This window comes from Drosophila kikkawai, chromosome X, assembly GCF_030179895.1.
Source record: "Drosophila kikkawai strain 14028-0561.14 chromosome X, DkikHiC1v2, whole genome shotgun sequence".
NCBI lineage: Eukaryota > Metazoa > Arthropoda > Insecta > Diptera > Drosophilidae > Drosophila > Drosophila kikkawai.
This window is the reverse complement of record NC_091733.1, coordinates 13,677,442-13,698,878: the sequence shown is the minus strand read 5'-3', so window position 1 is coordinate 13,698,878 and position 21,437 is coordinate 13,677,442. Positions and strand designations below refer to the sequence as shown.

The window sequence follows — 21,437 nt, the reverse complement described above, 5'->3', positions numbered from 1 at the left end:
CTCTCCTTTTTGCTGGCACTGCCACTGCTCATTATCCTTGGCAATGTCTTTTTAAATTGATTTTTTGCCCTCGGCACAGAGTAATTGTCGGTGCCAGTATATCCTTGTGTCTGTCTCTTATTTTATTTCATTTTATTTGTATTTGTGGGTCGTCAGGGGCTCCCTAAATATGTATGTTATCAAAGAAACGATAAAATATGTCATTCTTTCAAATTTCAATAAGCTGAGCAAATGTCTTTTCAATTCGTTTGTCATCTTGGCATATTTAGATTAATTCTGGTTGTTTTTTATGATACATTTTGATCGGTTTGGGTGGAAAAACACTCATAAGAGCAGATTCACTTTGTGGCTTTGCATCTTTGGGCAGTTTTTTTGGGCCAAAAAAGGCAAAGGTGGTGGCGAGAGGACCTCTTTCCCCACAAGAACAATTGTTGCCATTTGCCAATTGTTGGATTTTCGGCTTACATGCGAGTCTGAGTCTTGGCCCGAGTCTGGGTCCCGAGTCTGAATCTCAGCCTGTGTGTACGTGCATGTATATGACTTGATTATATTCCATTTTATGCATTATACATTATACACATTCACATTCGCATTTCTCTCATCTTTTCCCGTCCAGCCTTCTCTTCCTCCTCCTCCTCCTTGGCGTGTCCTTGTGTAGGCCGCTTTGTCATAATCGCATTTTCAGTTATTGTTTGGCCCCCTTTCCCAGTTTTTCGCATTTCCCCAAAACCTTTGTGCATTTCGGATGCGGGCAAACGGAAAGTCTTACCAGAAAGCGGCTCTACTCATGCATATTTTAGTTGCTCAGAAAAAAAAAGTATACCCCAGCCCTAAAAATCATTGCGTACTGCACACACATGTGATACAAGTAAAATATTAATAATTAAAAGCACAAAGTACGGTGAAAGATATACAAATTGCTTCGATCATAAAAACAAAAAGTGGTGATTCAGCTTTTAAAAATTATTGCCTAATTCTAGATGTTGCCTTAAGAAAATTAAAAACAATTTTAACCTTTATAGATATTAAATTATGCAGATATCAAAACTAACATAACAACGCTTTACTTTTAGTTTTTAAAATTTTAAAAATTTAGTATGAAGATTTAATTTAATTTATCAAAGAAATAATCCGTAATTATAGTTGATTAATTTAATAATTTAATTTAATTTATTAAAAAAATAATCAGTAATCTTATCATTTAATTTAATTACCAACAAAATAATCAATAATTATAGTTGCAGGCTATCACCAAAATCCAAAAATTGGTTGGTAGAACTTTAATTTGCTTTGATTGCTTTTTTGGCGATGCCATTTTTTTTGGGGTTGTACCCCAAGTGTTTCGTGGGCATTTCATTAAACATTTAAGTGCATATTTACACTTTGGAGGAGAAGGCAGCGGGAAGGAGCAAATGGGAACCCGGAGGAGTGCCAGAAGCGGACAGGACCTCCTGCCGCTGCCCTGCTTCCTTCGTTTTGACAGTTAATCATATTTGGGTTGGGGAAATGGCAACGAAAACGGAAATGGACATCACACAACATACTGCCCACAAGGGCTTGGTCAATTGCATTACTTTGTCGGTCAGTGGTTCTTTACAACGTCCTTTCCTTTTTGACTCTTTTGCCGACAGAGAGAGAGAGAGACAGAGAGAGGAAGAGAAACTCCTGTCATAAACCATAAACCGCACACTTTAACCAATCGGTTATTGAGTTCGATTTTCTTTAAAGATTTAGTTTTTAGCTTTTAGAAATACTTGAATAAATATCAACAAATTAATTCTTTAATTTATTTAATTTAATAAATTAAAGAATTAATAAACTTTCAGCACTGAACGATTTATCGCTAGTAATTTCCGTAACCGAATCCGCCCACAATCCCCGCCAGAATTTATCAGTTTCGCTGCCGATAGCCTGCTAATTAATATTCCGTAAAAAGTTCTTAGCAGTTTGCCGCCAAGAGACACAGACAGGGGTGAGACAGAGACTTTAATTAAATAAATATTTGGCATTTGATTTGCAGAAGGCGACTCTGGACGAGAATTCCAATTTCCTGTCCCCAAATAGCCGAATGCATTATGCAAGCCAACTAACTCGGACTCGGACACTGGCTTAAATCGAATGTAAATAGAATGTGGCCACTCGGGCGAACGGAAAGCTAATCAAAGGAATACCCGTCGACTGGCTGCCTGCCTGCAATTTAATTGCCAGATTAGGTCCTTGAGTCCTAGACCTCAGAGGATGAAAGAGAGTCCGAGTTCCAGTCCAATCCAAGTCACTGAAAGTCACAAAGAGCAAGGGGAATGTACATATACATATATGATATATATATTTCATTAATATATACCGCCTTATTTTCGGGCCTTTTATCATATCTGCGTATCTTTTATCTGTGACATATCGTTGGAACAAGATCATGGGTTGTCATAAACATCTTTAACGGTTTGCAGATATCAGCGAATAAGTAAAGAATTTACCTTTGCCTCCCAAGACTTTGGCTTTGCCTTTTTTTAGATTGCTTAGATTTTTTTTATAATTAAAATTAAATATTTTGTAAATAATCGATTTAGCAATGTTGCTCTATATATTCCTAGCAACATTCGTATTTATTTTGGTGCAACGTGTTCCTAGCAACAAATTTAAGTTTTTCATTAAATGTAGTTAGTTAGTATAGGGAATTTTTTCATGATTTTATTTAAATTATTATTATTATTATAAAAAATACAAATATTTATTTAAAAAATTGTATAAAAGTATTTAATTCCTGGAAACCAAATAATATTAAATTTTTATTTAATATATATATTTAATGGCAATTTAATATATGTTAAGCTAAATATTATTATTTTTTGTTGCTACTATATATGACCTTTGTTTCCGTATGTATATATTATTTGTAATGAGTGTTCCGTTCACTGAAGAAGTTCAAGGCGATTTGCCTGGCAAAGCAAAGAGACGTGTCTTATCTTATCGCAAAAACTGCCGGAATAACCGAGCGCTATTTATATTATTTATTTTCTTTTTTTTGCTTTTTTTTTTTTTGTTAATTTGTAGTTTTATTTGCAAATTTTTTGTTTTGGTTCTTTATTTTTGGTAATCGAATGTGACCTCATATATAGATTGCCGGCAATTGCCAGGGTCCTTGGCCACTTGAGACTGAATGGATGATCTCAAGTGGATCTTTATCGCTTCGGTGCCGCCAAAGAGAGACTCTCTTTCTCACACTCTCTCTCACCTGGCTCACCTGGCTGGCGTTATCAGGCACAAAGATAAGCTGCCTGCTTTTCGCATTCTCTGGAGCTGTCAGCTGTTCTGGCGATCGACAGTCGAAACGAAGCGAAGTGAGGCGAAAAATTTAAATCAGTTCAGTTCCCAGCGCCGCGTCAACGGAATTCGTTGAACTTCTTTCCCTTTTTTTTATCGCGGCTTCGAATCACAAGAAATCAGTTAAGAAATCAACTGCAAAATCAACTCAAAACTAACAACAAAATATACACAAAAATCAACTTCAAATTAACTTATAACCAACTTAAAATCAACTTAAAATTCAGCTTCAAGATCAACTTAAAATCAACTTCCCTTAACAAATATCAAAATAAAATATCGGAAAACATGTTTCAAGTTCTGTGAGCTGTTGGATATATAATTAAATATATGTGAAATGAGTTCGTGGAATTGCCGTGGATTGAATTTCGGTACGCGCACCGTATCCCCCTCCCTCCCTACGCCCCTTGAGTAATTATTAAAAAGCAGTTCAAGTCCAAGGGTCAGCCAGCAATTTGCCAAATGAAATATTTGCCTTGCCTTCGCCTTTGCCTGGCCCAAATAAAAAGGGGTTCAACGAAAAAGGAATCCCAACTTGACCACAGATTTGGTTTATTTTATCCCAAAAGTCGAGGCAAAAGTTTGTGTCCACTTGCTGGCAAGAAAAAAAATATAAAATAGGGAAAATATACAAATAGCACAGAAGGAAGGTAACTTCGGAAAGCAGAAGTTTTTATGCCCTTGCAGTTAAAAAAAATTTAATATAAAAGCTATAATATTAAATAAAATGTTTAAAAAAATCGGTATATTTTTATATTTTTAAAAAACATGGATAGATCGATTCGCCTGACTTATAGACTCCGAAATCGGTCCTATTACCTTTCAAAATACTTTCTCTGTTAAAGGCTACTCTTAAAATGATATAATTACAATGTATTTAAAAATATAAATAGGCCTGGAATTAGATTTTAAATTTATAAATTATCAGCAAACATTTTTAAACTTGGTTTTTATTATGTCAAATATTTTATATGATCTTTAATATCTGAAATAAAACCAATTTTGAGAAATATTTAACCCTTAAATGAATATTAAATATTTTTTTTATGCTTGATATTCTTTTAACAATAATTTTCCTGAAATATTTACGAGTTTCAGTTAGTCTTAATTAATAAATGAAACCTTAAATGATTTTTAAATCATTTTTTAGCTTAATATTCACGGTAATATATATATATACAATTTTTTTCTCTTTCTTGAATATAAATACATAATATATATCTTTTTTTCTCTGACCGTTTGGGGCTTCTATTTTTAGCCGTCACTTTTTAGCGGCTTCTTAATGAACGACCAAATCGGTTTGAATCGGGGAATGCTTTTTATGATTAACTTAGCGACTTCTTTTTGTGTCTGTATGTTTGTGTGCGTTTCGCTCGAGTGCCGCCCACGGGTCGTATGCGCGATTTTTCGATTGAGTTTTAATTTTTGCTTTATGTCTGTTTCGGGCTGCACTTTCGCCTCCTTTTGGGCGATAAGATTGCCCGAAACACAAAAAAAAAAAATAAACAAAATTAAAGGCTAAACAAAAATCGCAAATCAGCTGGCAAATATCAGAAATCAGAGAATGTCTCGTGACTTTTTTGTGTGTGGCAATAATCGAGGCCGAGAAAATGAAAAATCAAAGGTTGAAGTGGCTCAGGGGTTGAAGATCCACAAATGAAAATCGCTTTAAGATTGCTTAATACACATTATTTATTTAAAGACTTGACACAGAGAGAGACACACACAATAAATAAAAGATAAACTCAAAAGAAAAAAAAATCCCATCAATACTCGAAAGTGAACTGATAAAGAATGATGAATCTGTTATCGGTCGATATTACAAGTGTTATTAATTATGTATTGATAAGGCAAAGCAATCAAGGGCTAGGAAGGAGAAAATAAACGTTATTTTAAAATGAAAACTATTACAAATATTTCAATATTTAAATTACATTATTTTTATTTTTTTTTATATATTTTTTTAGGTAATTAAAACCACAATTTTGCACTGTAATTTGTTGAAGAGAGCGAGAGAAATACATTTAAAAGCGAAATTATATTTTTTATTTATTTTTTAATATTTTTAATATTATTAATATTTTATATATTTCTTGAATTTTTTATAATTATTATATTTTCTAATTTTTTTTTTATATTTTTTATATATATTTATATATTTTAAGTAATTAATTCCACATTTTTACACTGCAATTTATTGAAAAGAGAGAGCCATTTAAATCGCGAAATTCCCAAGCTTTAAGGTCCCTTGTCCGTGACCTATGACCCCTGCGCCCAAGCCCAGTGACAGCCTCCCATTAATCCCTTAATCCGACGAGGGAACAGACCGAGACTAATCCCATAATCCTCGCCCTTTAACTCCTTTGTTATTAGTTAATATCATTGTGTCAAAGAGAAAGTCCTTTAAACGTAAAAAATTTTAATTCATTGGAATCTTTTTCTGCAACTCTTGGGGACTTTAAATAATGTAATAAAAATATAATAAATGGTGCGTCAAAAATTGCTTTAGTTCCTTTAAAATTTATCTTGAGTTGATATTTATGAATTACATTTTAATTCTGCGTTAATTTCTTAATAAATAAAATAAACAAAAATATTTGTTTATACATATATCTTTATACTTTTTTATTTTTATCCATTTAAAAATAGTTTCATAAGTTTTTTAAGACATTAAAAACTACCAAAAGTCAAGGATTTCGGGGAAAAATCAAGATGAAATCCTTTAAAATGTGTCTTAAGTTGATATTTATGAATTATAAGTATAGTTTTATGTATTAAAAATACTTCCATTCATTTTTTAAGACACTGAAAACCAGCAAAAGTCTAAAAATTCGGGCAAAAAACCATATGAAATGCTGACATTTTTGTATTTTTTATAGTTATTTATATATATTTAAACCAGAATACATTTTGTAATATCTTTTCAATATATTTATTAATTAATTATATATATAAAATATATATAATACTATATATATAATATAGTCTTATTATACTTATTAATTAATTGCTTTAATTTATATATTATATTTCTTTTAAAACCTTTTCCAGTCACGCCGACAATCGGTGAGCTTGACGGCTATGCCGCCGGGCGTCCTGGTCAACGATAGCCGGGCCAATTCCACCGATGACATCCAGATCGCCTTGGCCCCGCACATCCAGACCTATCTAAGTCAGACAGGTCGGCGGCACTCCTGCTGCAGCGTCATGCTGCCGGTGGCCTTTGAGCGGGCGGCGGCCAAGTCCTGGCTGGATCCCAAGTTCGATTCGCCGGTGCTGGAGGAGCAGTATCAGGCCAGTGTCTTTCCGCATGTTCGCATGCGCTACAGGTGAGTGATAATATCGCCAAAAATATCAATATATCAAATTTTAAAACCTTATTATTTTTTTTTTTTTTTAACTTTTTAATCTCTAATAAAATTTTGAAATTAAAATAAATGTAATTAAAAAAATCTATAACTCGGCCAAAAATGATTCAAATTCAATTTTGAAAACAGTTTGGTGCTAGTTTTCTATAGGTTAATAAATCTGCATCTTTAATCTTTAATATTTTAAAAAATTACCTTTAGCCCTTTAAAATTTTTGACAAAAATTAAAAAAAACAAGAAAGGAAGCTAACTTCGGCACGAAGTTTGTATACCCTTGCAGATTGGTTTATATTATAGATTTAAATGCTGAAAACACTCACAAAACAAAGTTTCATTACATTTTATCTATACTTATTATGTTTACAGTTTGACAGTTACAGTTTTACATTACCAGCTTTACATATTTTATACATTTACCGATCGCTTCTATGGCAGCTATAAGATATAGTTGTCCGATTTTTATGAAATTTATACAAAAATTCTGAAATAATACTAAAAGCTCATATCTCAGAGTAGATGAAAATACGTTGAAAAACAACGAAGTTATAATTTTTTCTATTACTTTTCCTATCGTTCCTATGGCAGCTATAAGATATAGTCGTCCGATTTTCATAAAATTTAAACCAAAATTTTGAAATAATACCAAAAGCTCATGTGTCAAAGTAGATTAAAATACGTTGAAAAACAACGAAGTTATAATTTTTTCGATTAATTTCCCGATCGATCCTATGGCAGCTATAAGATATAGTGGTCCGATTTTCATAAAATTTTTACCAAAATTCTGGAATAATATAAAATGGCTATATCTCAAAATGATGGAATAATATCGAAAAACAGCCAAGTTATAATTTTTTTTCCAAAAATTTATCGAACATTTGTATGGCAGCTATATGATATAGTCGTCCGATCCGGCCCGTTCCGACATATGTAGCAGTGAGAGCATATAGAAGACTATATGCAAAGTTTCATTCAGATAGCTTTAAAACTGAGGGACTAGTTTGCGTAGAAACGGACAGACGGACGGACAGACGGACAGACGGACAGACGGACGGACAGACGGACAGACGGACAGACGGACAGACGGACAGACGGACAGACGGACATGGCTAGATCGACTCGGCTATTGATGCTGATCAAGAATATATATACTTTATAGGGTCGGAAACGTCTCCTTCACTGAGTTGCAAACTTCTGACTGAAATTATAATACCCTGCAAGGGTATAAAAATTTGTTTCCTACATGGCTGGAAAGACTCGTATATTGATGCTAATCAAGAATATATATGATTTATGGGTTCCCATAGACCATATATATTCTTGATCAGCATCAACAGGGGAATCTTTCTAAATATGTCAGGAAGAAATCGATTTTTTGGCCATTTTTGCGAAACTTGATAAGGGGTTACATCATTAAAATGTTTGATTTTGATAAAAAATTGAATTTCCAAAATTTTTAAATGAAGTATGCAGATTTATTAACTGTAGAAAATCTAGCACAGAACAGTTTTCCGATTTAAAATTAATGCTCTTTTGGCCGAGTTATGGTATATTTAATTTAAAAAAATCAAGAAGTTTTTTAATATAAAAAATCCGATTTTATAATACAAAATAATATTTTTCTAAGTCAAGGAATCATTTTCAACCCCATATACCATATATATTCTTGATCAGCATTAACATGCGAATCTTTCTAGACATGTCCGGAAGAAATCGATTTTTTGGCAATTTTTGCGAAATTTGATAAGGGGTTACATCATTAAAATTAGCAAAAATGGCCAAAAATGTTGATTTCTTCAAATTTTAAATTTGGTTGCAGTTTTTTTAAATTAATAAAAACTAACACAAAACTGCTTTCCGAACCGAAATTAATGCATTTTTGGCTTAGTTATGATATATTTCAATTTAATTGTTACCTGCAAGGGTATACAAACTTTGGCTGGCCAAAGTTAGCTTTATTTCTTGTTTTAAGCTGCATTTTCAGTGCTATTTTAGGTACAAATTTGTATGAGTGTAGGCATGGTATTTCTAAGGCCTTATATTTATTGCCAATTTGGTAATTGCTTGCCCTTAATTAGCCACAAACGATGTACTACTAACCATGTGGGAAATTTAATTGAACATATTTGTGACACTTACTTGATGTTTATAGTTAATTAAATTTATTTAAGCTACCCTAAATCATTGTTTTTTGAAGGCATTGACTTTCCAGAGATCAAAATTCTTGAGACTTATCTGTCATTTACTTAAAACTCAGACATTAGGCCCAGGTTCGCTGACCCCGTCCTTATGCAGATCCTGTTTTTCCTGCCTCTTCCACACTCCCATTGCTTCTCTCGCACCTTTCCCTTAACCCTTTGATTGCTAAATGGTGGCAGTTCTCGCCCCTATAGTACGTGTCCAACTTTTGCACGTGCATGCAATCAACACGAATCCTGGCCAGCAGCAGGGAGCAGGGAGTTGCAGTGGGTAAACCAGGGCAAATTAGCTCAGCAAGTGCGCAGGATGGCGAAATTGCCGCCATAAATGCTTGCTTGGCGTGTGTGCCCCTTCGAAGGGCATGTGGGGGAGGGGGGGTGAGGGAGAGGAGTGATGGGGGGAGAGAAGTGGTGCAGGGAAAGGTGAGAGGAGCAGCAGGTCGGCGTAGCTGCAGGTCAATGCCATTTTGGGCCATTTGGCGGCCAATTGCAACCGTTTCGCGTGCGGGACAACAAAGCAATCGATTATTACAGCTGACTATTTTAGCCATTTTCTAGCACAGTTTTTTATGGGGGTATTTATTATTATTTTTTAAAGAGATAAAAATATTAAAAAATTTTAATAATTTTATAAATGAGGTTGGTGTATTTTGTTTTTAAATCTGGACTCGTAAAAATTATTTTTAATATTATTATTTTAAGAGATTTGTGTGTTTGTCCTTGTTATTAACTGAAATTGTTACTTTATTAAAATACATATAAATTCTGTTATGTTTTTGTAGATTTTTTAAACTATTTTAGCGAGCTCTTTGATTTTCTAGAATTTCTTTAAGGTCGCCATGATTTATTTTCTTGGCCAAACCAATTGATTTAAGACCCTGTTCCTGACACACGCAGGCCAAAAGTTTTCCAAGCTAAAAAAAAAAAAAAGGGAGAACAATGGCGGCAGGTCCTAGAGCTGCTGCATCAACAATGGCCGGAGATTAGAGGACAGCTAGCTCTTCGGGTGTATGGGGGATCGAATGGGAACCTGTTTGGTTCCGGCCTGACCTCCGTCTCCCTTGAGCTCCTCGAAGCGGAACAAAATGGGTAATGAATGCATTTGCCACTCGCTAAAGTTGTCATGGCGACAGGTTGGAAAGTGTAAGCCGCTCTCCGGTCTCCACTCTCTTTCTCGCCAGAAATTCCTTGGCTGCAGTTAGCGTTAATTAGGATGAATGGCAATGGCCCGGGCAGGGAAAGTTGGATGTGGAATTACTCTTGGCCTGGGTAATGGGTAATGGGTAATGTAATGGGACTCTTTCAGCCTCTCAGTTCAAGGCCGCAGCAGTAGCTGCTGCTCCTGATTTCCCCGCGGACTTAATCCTCTGCTCTGATTTGGTGAGCAAATTTAATCAGCTTTGCAAAATAAATGGCCCCAACCTTAACCACTCTGATGACAAGCCTTTTATTTGTTTAATTTAATGAGAGAAATTCCAAACTAATTTATTTTATTTATTTTTATTTTATTTTATATTATTTTATTTATTAAACTAAGGGTTTTGTTATTTGCTTTGTTTAGTGCTATTAAATAATGTGCTATTACATATTTACTTGTCGATAATGATAATCGATAAGATCGATTTCTTTAGCACATCCTTCTTATCAAAATCCTTGTAGTATAAATAAAATGAGCAAAATTTCTCCAATTCCAGGTTCACCCTCTCGTACATCCTGCTCTGCTCGCTGATGTGGTGCCTGTACTTTGTGGTGGACGGCGGATCCGAGGACTTCTGGCGCCCCATCTCGAGCAGCTTCTCGATGCTCTCGCTGGTGACCATCATGGCGCTGTGTTTCACCCACTGGGAGCTATATCGTGACCACAGAACGGTGACATCTGCCGTGACAGCGTTGCTCCTGTGCGGCGCCTCCCTGGCTTTTCTCACCTACACGGGCAGAGCCTTTAGTCCCCTGGGTCACTTTGCCATCTGCCTGGAGATTGTGCTTCTGATCTACACGGCCCTGCCGATGCCCCTTTGGCTGGGAGCCAGCATAGCAATCAGTTACTCCATAGCCTTCGAGATGGTCTCGCATATGGTCATTGGATGCAGTGGCATCCATGGGGGAGCAGGAGGAGCGGGAGCAGGAGATCCCAGCAACAAGATCCTGGTACTCCGGATAATGGCCCATCTGAGCGTGCATCTGGTGGGGGTCCATGTCCTGATCATGAACTTGGTTCGCATGCGCGGCACCTTCATGAAGGTTGGCCAGAATCTCCTAGTGCGCCGCCAGCTGGAAATGGAGAAGCAACTAAAGGAGAAGATGATACATTCGGTGATGCCACCAAAAGTGGCCGATATGCTGCTCAACGAAGGTGGCACCGCTGGCCTGGATGCGGGCGGAATGCCGCCCGAGTCGCACTACATGCGACCGCGGGCCTCCAACGATGTCAAGTCCCTGTTCCGGCCCTTTCACATGCACAGCATGGAGAATGTCAGCATTCTCTTTGCGGACATTGTGGGATTCACGCGCATGTCCTCAACCAAGACGGCCGAGCAGCTAGTGGAGATCCTGAACGATCTGTTCGAGCGCTTCGATGATCTCTGTACGCTGAGTGGTTGTGAGAAGATCTCCACGCTGGGCGATTGCTATTACTGTGTTTCCGGCTGCCCAGAGCCCAGAGCGGATCATGCCATCTGCTGCGTGGAGATGGGATTGGGGATGATCGATGCCATGCGTTGCTTTGATGCTCAGCGGCATGAGGGCGTTAAGATGCGGGTGGGCGTACACACGGGGACAGTGCTCTGCGGGATAGTGGGCACCCGGCGGGTCAAGTTTGATGTTTGGAGCAATGATGTCAGTCTGGCCAACAAGTGAGTTAAAGGAGAAGGATGTTCATCCTGGTATTTTAAATAATATTTTCCCTTTTCTTTGGTTTTTTTTTAGGATGGAATCATCTGGGAGGCCGGAGCAAGTGCACATCTCGCAGGAGACTTCCAGCTTCTTGGGCGATGCCTACTACTTGGAGGAGGGCGAGGAGGTCTTTGGTGAGTTTTCCAAAAATATTTCCACAAGACTCCAAATTTAATCTCTGTTCTCTTAACAGGCCATCGCACCTACTTTGTGGTGGGACGACGTCGCGACTTCTGCCGCACTAACAGCCTGAGTCCCAGCATGCCAGCCAATCCTGTGGGCAGCTCCCTGCTCCTGCCCGGCGGCCATGTGGCCTCCTTGTCGCAAAGCGCCACCAATGTATCCGTGGTCCAGCCCAATGTCCCACCCGCCTCGCCGGTGGGTCAGCTCTCCAGCTCGCTGAATCCCTCGCCGGTACTCTCCATGCGACCACGTCTCACCTCGCTAAGCATGAAGCTGCGCAAGAAGTCGCAGAGTCGAGATCGGGACAGGGACAGAGATGTGGAGCGCGGCATTATCCATCCGGCAGCGGCGGGGGTGCCCCCCGTAATTGTAGTTCGTGAGCGACCCAAGATTATCATAACAACCAAGTCGCTGCCGGGCAGCTTGGACTCGGATGAGCAACCGCCAAGCAGTCCGCCGCCTCCACAACCTCCAAAGCCGCCGCCACCACCGCCGCCAAGCACCACCTCCGCCAAGATCAAGCTAAAGGTGTGGAAGGTGACGCGTTTTCTCAAGCGATTCGAGGATCTGGCCAGCAGGAATGGCAGTGTCAGCAGCTCCTCCTCAGCAGCAGCAGCTCAGCAGGAGAGGGAAAGGGAGAAAGAGAGAGAACGAGAGCGGGAGCGGGAGAAGGAGGAGCTGAATCCACACCTGAATCCCGAGGAAACCCTGGCCTTTATGGACAGCCAGACGCAAAATGGCTGCGGCTACCAGCAGCTGCCCGTTCTTGTGGAGCAGCGCACCCAAACCCTGGACATTCCAACAGCTGCTGCCCGACCAGTGCTCCATCATGCCGCCACATCGACGGCCCTGGCCAGCAGTGTGCTTCGCTCTCCAGAGGCGGGAGCAGGAACTGGCTGCTGCTCCCCCGGCCAGTATTCCATGTACGACGACATCATCGATGTCCGCTCCTACATCAGTCAGTCACGGAGCGACATCTCGCCCTTTGGACGCTCGGGTAGCTATAGATCCCAGTGCGGCCGCCAGTCTACTGGAGGCAATGGAGCTGCTTGTGGAGGAGCAGGAGCCCAGGCAGTACCAACTGTGGAGCAATCTCCGTTGCCCAGGCCTAGGGCCTCAACATTGGCCACCGGGCGACCACCGGGTAACAGCCTGGAACCGGGCAGCTCGTCTTGCTTGCCGGCTCCCAGTGGATCAGGAGGAGGTTCGGGATACCCGCCCACGCACTCCCGCCAGTCAAGCATCTGTCCCTCGGCCACCTCACGCAAGGATTCCGGGATCAAGAGCAACTCGCGCCGCTCGTCCATCCAGCAGCAGATTTACGCGCTGAATCAGTCGGCGATAAGTCAGCACCGGGTCTCGGGCTACTTCACCAGCTCCACGTCAAGCATCTCCAATCTGGGCGAGGTGGGTCAGGGTTTGGGCATGAACCTAGGCCTGGGCATGGGCCTGGGTATGGGTGGACTCCCATTGGCTGTACAACCGCCACCGCCAGCTATCCTAATGCCCGCATGCTCCTCCCAAATGGCCGATCCCCTGGCCGCCTGCCTGCAACAGTTGCGAAAGCAATCCGATCTCCAACTAATCCGTTGCGTCCGGGACAATGCTCGTTCACAGCGAAGCTACCTGGTGAAGCCACCGTTGCGCAGATTTAGCCTCTACTTCAAGTCCCGCCAGCTGGAGCGAGATTTCCGCTCCAAGGCCCATCGCTTTGGGGCCGAAAATGAGACGGAGGGACCGCCGACGCTGGCCACGCCGCGATATAACACCTACATCGATATATTCGTGGGCATTGCTGTGTACCTGTGCATCTCCGTCTCCCTGTTTCTGATGACCCAGAACACAGTCAGTCCCAGCTTTCGGCTGTGGGTGACGCTCTTCTCCTGCTTCACGGGCATCCAGGTGTTTGCTTTGTTTCTATTCACCCGCCAGATGTGTCGCCGGCAGAGCGGGAGCAGCAGCCAGAGCAGCCATCGTTTGAGATCCAAGTCTAGCATCAGTGAGGATATAGAAAGGGAGCAGGAAAAAGAGAAGGAGAGGAGATCGGAGAGGGAGAGAGACCGCCGCAGGGAGCCTTCGTCGAGCTCTGTATCCTGTACAGATCGCATTTTCGAGGCCATTTCCAGCTGGTATCCCTGGCACATCTGCCTGGCCGTGCTCATGGCCATGCCCGTGCTGCTGATCATTGCCAACTTCCTGCTGCTGGACCTGGAGCAGCTGGAGGCCTTCGAGTATCACTATGGATTCCTGATCTTTGTGTGCATTGTGCATTTCTGCAATTTTACGCAGCTCAATTGTTGGGTGCGCAATGTCCTGGCCTTCCTGGCGGCCCTCTGCTTTATCGGCATAGCAGTGTCCCAGCTGATGGTCTACAGCCAGAATCGTGACGACCAGCAGGAGCAGCGGGAAAAGCAGCAAGAAGACTCCAGCTCATCCTCCACCTCCAACTTTAGCGAGGAGATCAAGTGGTTCCAGGACTACCATGTGGAAATCTACCTAGATTTACTGCTCATCCTGGTCCTGGTATGGTTCCTTAATCGGGAATTTGAGATCGGTTATCGGTTGACCTTCTATGGCAATGCCGTGGCCAACCAGGACAAGGTCCGTGTCCAGAACATGAAGAACCAGGCAGACATGCTGCTCCACAACATCATACCCAAGCATGTGGCCGAGCATCTGAAGAACACCGCGAAATACTCGGAGAATCATCACAACATTGCCATCATATTTGCCAGCATTGTCAACTTCAATGAGATGTACGACGAGAGCTATCTGGGGGGCAAGGAGTTCCTGCGCGTTCTCAACGAGCTGATTGGTGACTTTGATGAGCTGCTCTCCCGGCCGGAGTTCCGGGCCGTCGAGAAGATCAAGACCATTGGTTCCACCTTTATGGCGGCCAGTGGATTGGATCCTTCGCATCGAGGACTGGGGGATGAGCATATACACACGCTGATGGAGTTCTCCATTGCCATGCAGGAGGTGGTGGATGCCTTTAACAAGGATCTCCTCGAATTTAATCTTATCTTGAGGATTGGGATGAATGTGGGCGATGTCACAGCTGGAGTGATTGGTACCAGCAAGCTGTACTATGACATCTGGGGCGATGCGGTGAATGTGGCCTCCCGCATGGACTCCACGGGCCTGCCCAATCGGATTCAAGTGGGCAAGGACTGTCTGCCTTTTCTCACCAGCAACTATGAGTTTGAGCCGCGTGGGAGTGTCTATGTGAAAGGCAAGGATCACATGGAGGTGTTTCTCTACACGGGCAGGAGGGAAAAGCCATTGGATGAGGCGGTGCAGAATCAGGAGCAGGAACAAGAGCAACAGGAAGACGAACTCAAGCAGCAGGAGGAGGAGGAAGAGAAGCAGCCTCTGCAGGTGGAACTGCAACTAGTGGAGCAGGAGGACGACGAGGACGACGAGGATGAGGATGATGATGATGATGATGATGATGATCTGCACTCCAGCGAGACCACAACCCTGTTCAAGTCGCAGGAGTCGCTGCAGGCGAATGGAGGCAACCATATGGCCCCCAATGCCGTGACCACCACCAACTCCATGCCAGTGGAGATCTGAGAGAAGAGCCAAGCCAAGAATGGTTTCAAAATTGCATTTAAAGACTCTAACAAGCAAAAGCCAACCAAAAGCAGGCGAAGATTCGGAGCAGGTGGAACCAAGGGAAGAAGAGGAAGCGAAACGGAAAGAGGAGGGAGGATACGCCAGGGGGGATACGGTCAGGGGGAGACTCGAGGTTGAGCATCAACCGTGTTTTTGTGATAATAAATGAATATGAATAGATAGAAATGATAAACGATAACCGATAGTGGCGATAAATGATAGAAACGATTAACGATAGTGACGATAAATGATAGAATCGGTTTAAAGTTGCTAGTGATGGGTCGATTAATCGATTGATTGATCGATTGTTGTTATTTGCGGTTGGTTAAGTACAGTGCAAAGATATAGAAAAACAGGAGATCCTTTAGAAGAACAAGATCAGTTCGATATTGATTTCGATATAATTTGTTATCTTTTTTTAATCTTATCGAAACAGATGTTGCCCTATATGCGCCTGTTTTACCTTCTGCCGCTGTTTTTATTTCCTTTTTTTTAATAGCTCTAACTAAACTAAATTTTAAATTAAATTAAATTAAAACTAAATGCAAATAATACAATTAAAACTAAACTAATGCAAGTACGTGGCTTTAAGTGTAGCGAATTATAGATGTGTATGTTAAGGGGGATTGTGTGGTGTGTAGTTTCAATGTAACAAAAACAATTTAATAAGAAACCAGAGATAACAGTTAATTTTTTTTTTTTTTTTAAGCCAACGAATGGATATTACCTGTATGTGTATTTGCTGTTGTTCATGTTGATCAAGTATGTGTGTGTTTATGTATATAAATGTATGTAGCTAAAGTTAGACGAATGTGTCGGCCATATATGCAAAGCTTAGCATTTTCCTAGATTTTAAACCAGAGCTTGAAATTGTTTATAATTTTTTGTTGAATTTTTGAAAAGAGAAAATAGAGAGAAAGTGAAAGTGAAAGAAAGAGATTTAGAAACATACCGAATTACCCCAAAAAGTATGCACCAAATGCTTGCCATACCCTTTCACCTCACACACACACACACACACACACACTGGAAAACGGTCATAATTTTATAAGTCTTTTTGTATAATTTTTTGTACACACACACACACACACAACTTTTGTGCAATAGAATATAAATAACAAACTTAAGCAAATCTCTATTTCCGCTACATAAAAAAAGAAAAACTAAACAGTGAAAAAATAAAGATATATGTATAACACCCATGCATATATGGTATATATAGTATATGCTGTAAACGTGTTACGTGTATTTGCAACCTATGGACCCTATTGTATTTTTATATAAACAAAAATATGTATTTTCTACTAATTTATTGAACAACAAACAAAACGGAACACGAGAGACGTACTCTTATTCTTGTCTTTTTGAAACATCTAAATGTACATACTCTATATACGATATGTATTCATATTTATAATTGTATATTTTTTATATAAAACAAGAAAGAAGGAATGTGAGCACAAACAGAGCGAATGATATATGATATATGCATATATATATTTACGAAAAAGTCTAGATCCTGTTTACGATGTGTGTAGAAATGTTTAAATGTTGTTAACGCTGAGATACAGCCCAGCCACCCATGGTCATTATGTAAATGGATCGTGTCCTACGTGTGTTTTAGCAAAAGATTTCAAAGAGTTTATCGAAATGTTATAGGCAAACCTACTAAGCGAGATGTGTAGAAATCAAATAAACAAAAGGCAGCAGTCTTATATTGTATGTACTTAACGTGAGAGTTTTTTTTACTGGGCTTGGAAAAGCGATATAACTCAGCCAAAAATCCTGCTTCTGTGATCCCTCAGGAACCCCTTATGGAGGAGTACATCATTGCAGCTTAGGTGTGGAAGCTCAGCTCCTGCAACATGTACGAGTCGGCCAGCGGTTTTCCTCATCCCGTGAGTTTTATTATTTATTGAGAGTAACAGTAACCATAAACCGAATCCTTTTCTTAACCAGATAAAGCAAAAGTGGCTGTCTACTATGAAGATGGAACGTCATTATCGGCATTCCCGAGATTCGGGTGGCCTACCGCTACGAGTGCCCAACATTTTCAAGGTGAACCAGAAATGCGGAAATGCGGGTCCTGGCTTCTGCGCTAGCTACGGCTTATACGTATATAGACGCTAGTTATACAAATATATATTGTACATTTATATATATTATTATTGTTCCCAAAAACACCAAAATGTAAACGCGGCAAACCAAAATAAACTTTTAATATTTATAGAAAACTTTTGTTTTTAATTGTATTGATATATTTTTTATTAATTTAACCGACAAAATAACTAGATGCGCATCACTGGCAGTTAGTGAGATGCCATTTTCTCGCAATAATTAAAAAAAAACTAAATGGGCATCACTGGCAGTAAGTGAGATGCCATTTTCTACTAATAATGAAAAAACAATAGCTAGATGAGCATCACTGGCGAATTTTCCCCCCAATATTGCAATATATGGCCAGATGAGCATCACTGATGCAGATGAGCATCACTGAAGCAGATGAGCATCACTGAAGCAGATGAGCATCACTGATGCAGATGAGCATCACTGATGCAGATGAGTATCACTGATGCAGATGAGCATCACTGATGCAGATGAGCATCGCTGATGCAGCTGAGCATCACTGATGCAGATGAGCATCACTGATGCAGATGAGCATCACTGAAGCAGATGAGCATCACTGATGCAGATGAGCATCACTGATGCAGATGAGCATCACTGATGCAGATGAGTATCACTGATGCAGATGAGCATCACTGATGCAGATGAGCATCACTGAAGCAGATGAGCATCACTGATGCAGATGAGCATCACTGATGCAGATGAGCATCACTGATGCAGATGAGTATCACTGATGCAGATGAGCATCACTGATGCAGATGAGCATCGCTGATGCAGCTGAGCATCACTGATGCAGATGAGCATCACTGATGCAGATGAGCATCACTGATGCAGATGAGCATCATTGATGCAGATGAGCATCACTGATGTAAGTGAGCAAAAATTTCCATTCAATTTGGCCGTTTCCCAAACTGGGGTAACAGGCGAACAGAAACCAGCAGCAAGCAACTGAAAACTGGTATAAACTGTTATAAAAACTTTTGGGCAAAAATAATAATTGGTATAAACTGCTATATTTCATTTTATGCCTTTATACCTATTTGTTGCGGACAACAACAGCTTGATGGCAACAACAACCTTTTTACAACAACATCCCTACAGCAGACCATCCAAATTTCCGAACATTTCCATGCAAATTGCCCGTTTCCCAAATTGGGGTAACAGGCGAACAGAAACCAGCAGCAAGCAACTTAAAACTGGTATAAACTGTTATAAAAAGTCCAAGTTTCGAACCATTTAGGAGCCGGGGCAAGTAAGCGGTGACTCAAACCTTTTGAATCCAAATTTAAGTTTTATTTTACAACTGCACCTGGGCACACTGAAACTGATAGTCGTTAAATTCAAATTTCGCAGTTAAATTCAAATTTGGCAGTTAAAATTAAAAAAAAAAATGTAAAAAATTCTAAAAAAATCTAAAAAAAATCTGAAAAAAAATTTAAAAATTCAGAAAAAACTTTATTTAATGCAGAAAATTTTTTTTAAAATTTTAAAATTCAGAAAAATGTGCTAAAAAATCGAAAATGTGAAGAAAAAAAAAATGATTTCGCTTTGAAAAAATTTCCCCCCAAACAATCCCAAGGCCCCCAAATAAATGCCGCCATCAACAAACCTTTCCACATTGATTTCAGGTTCTTTTATTGATTATTTGATTATTTTATTGATTTGTGACTAGCGCTACAATTATAAGTGTAAACTTGCTGTGCTAGGATAATATAATAAATAAATTAAATTAATATTCGTATGTTCCCTCAATTACATTTACACATTTAAATTGTATTTATAAATATTCTAATACTTTGCGCCTTCTGCACGATTTCAACTAGCCCCGACCCAAGTTCCGACCTTCGTCCTCGACTGCCATCCGCTTGAGCTTCGCCATCCCAGCTGCTCGCTCCTCCAGCTTCACCTCTGCCGATCCGATGATCATCAATCAACAATTACAATGATGACTAGGATGAACTTGTGCTGTAAGTAGAGGAAAGAGTATGGGATTTTATTTGTTATGGCAAATTTATTGGGGAATATTATTTATATATAATAACTGGAATAAACAGGCCTGCTCCGGTAATCGAAAACGGCAAGAATTTTTCGTTTTCGTTTTTGAAAACGAGAAATTGGTGCTCCGGTAATCGAAATCGAAAGATTTTTTCGATTTGAAAAACGGGCACCTTTTTCTGGCCGGAATGAAAAGTAAATGGCTTTTTCTATATGAAATCAGATCTTATTTACAAAAGGAAAAAAATAGTTTACTCAGTGGTCTATTGATGTATATTCCACACCACCACAAGATCATTCTGGCAGGTAGTTATTTTATAAAAAATTTATTTCTGACCCCACCTCAGATTTGACAACAAAATTTTTGCCGTGTTCAACTAGTTTTCTCGGTTTGGCGATAGGTCGATAAGTTCACCGCAGAAAGTTATCGCCAAGGTTGCCATATTGTTGGTGGAACGAAACATCCAGTTAAAAATACTTATAAAATATAAATGAATTCATTAATAACTTTAAAGAACCGCCAAAATGGTTGTTTATAAATAATGCTATTTAATTGTACTACTTAAATAGTCCAAATTAACCAAATAATTATTTGAGACCACCGGAATTAAAACTGTGAAAAGTGTGGCAGCATCTTAGGTGCCTAGATTTGCTTAACTCGACCATTTTTTGCCTTTTTCTGGCTTAGAAAAAGGGCAATTGTAAATATAATAGTCAGTACTTTACGTTGTTTGCTTATTACCAACAACACAAGTTAGCTGCTTGAGCAGTGAGAAACGATGAGAAAACGAAACATTCCGATAGCAGAAATTTGCCGAAAACCGGAGCAGCTAAAACGAAAACGGTTCGTTTTCGCCCAAAACGAAATCGAAAAAATTTTACGATTACCGGAGCAGGCCTGAAAATGTGGTATAAATAAAATTAGAAAACAACTTTAAATTAAGTATGCAGATTTAATAACGGATGGATTTTTTAAGTTTTGTTTGTTGTTTATTTCAATTGTTTTTTAAAATTATGGGTAGAGTATGCAGTTTTATTAAACTTAAAAAAACTAATTCAGTTAGTTATGAGATTTTGAAAAATTGGTTTCCTGCCAATTTTTGTTTAAAAAATTATTTAAAAATTACAGGTAAGTATTGAAGCAAAACTGAGTAGGCAGTTTTTTTCTATGTGTTTCTATGTGATTAATAAATCTGCATACTTAATTTAAGTTAATTTTCTGCCTGTTGAAAAAAAAGAGAAAAGGTTCATGAAATGTATTTGTCGAATGTAAAATTATTGTAAAAGATGATTCCGCTTTGACTGCTACGTAACCCATGACTCGAACCATGAGCTTAGGCAGGACTTGGCCCAAGCCGATGACTGCACGCGCAGGCCCAGTTTTGGTGGCGGATCTTTTCATCTTTTTAAATTTGAATTCAAATTTGGCACTTAAATCAATCTATATTCCAGCTTTATTTAGGATATTTAAAATTAAACTACATTTTAATTTTAAAAAGCTGTTTTCGGAAGTATTGTAAAACAGTCTTTTACTAAAATGGTTTATATGATTTCTGTATATTTTTATGCTCTAATCTGGCTGCCAAATATTTGGGCACTAAGTCACCTGATTTTCTTAGAGGATTTATGAAGGAAACTTCTCACTAAATACAAATATTTTCGCCAGAAAATGACCATCTCGCGGAATCTGTCCTCAGTCCCCGGGTCAAATGAACTCGGTTCATCCCGTTTTTATTGCAAA

At 39.4% G+C, this 21,437-nt stretch overlaps 1 protein-coding gene across 4 annotated transcripts in view; it reads left to right on the top strand.

Annotated features, from left to right (window-relative positions):
• Positions 1-17,308, top strand: part of Ac13E (Adenylyl cyclase 13E) — a 48,321-nt gene extending 31,013 nt beyond the window's left edge. For 3 of the 4 annotated variants that reach the window (XM_070288207.1, XM_017173736.3, XM_041774745.2), the window contains 4 exons: positions 6,373-6,650; positions 10,579-11,736; positions 11,810-11,910; positions 11,970-17,308. In XM_070288207.1, the coding sequence (XP_070144308.1) occupies positions 6,373-6,650; positions 10,579-11,736; positions 11,810-11,910; positions 11,970-15,535 (5,103 nt within the window). In that variant the 3' untranslated portion in view covers positions 15,536-17,308. Of the gene's footprint in view, positions 1-3,560; positions 3,693-6,372; positions 6,651-10,578; positions 11,737-11,809; positions 11,911-11,969 lie in introns of those variants that run through there. The other variant, XM_070288209.1, reaches the window with a different exon arrangement.
• The last annotated feature ends 4,129 nt before the right edge of the window (positions 17,309-21,437 follow it).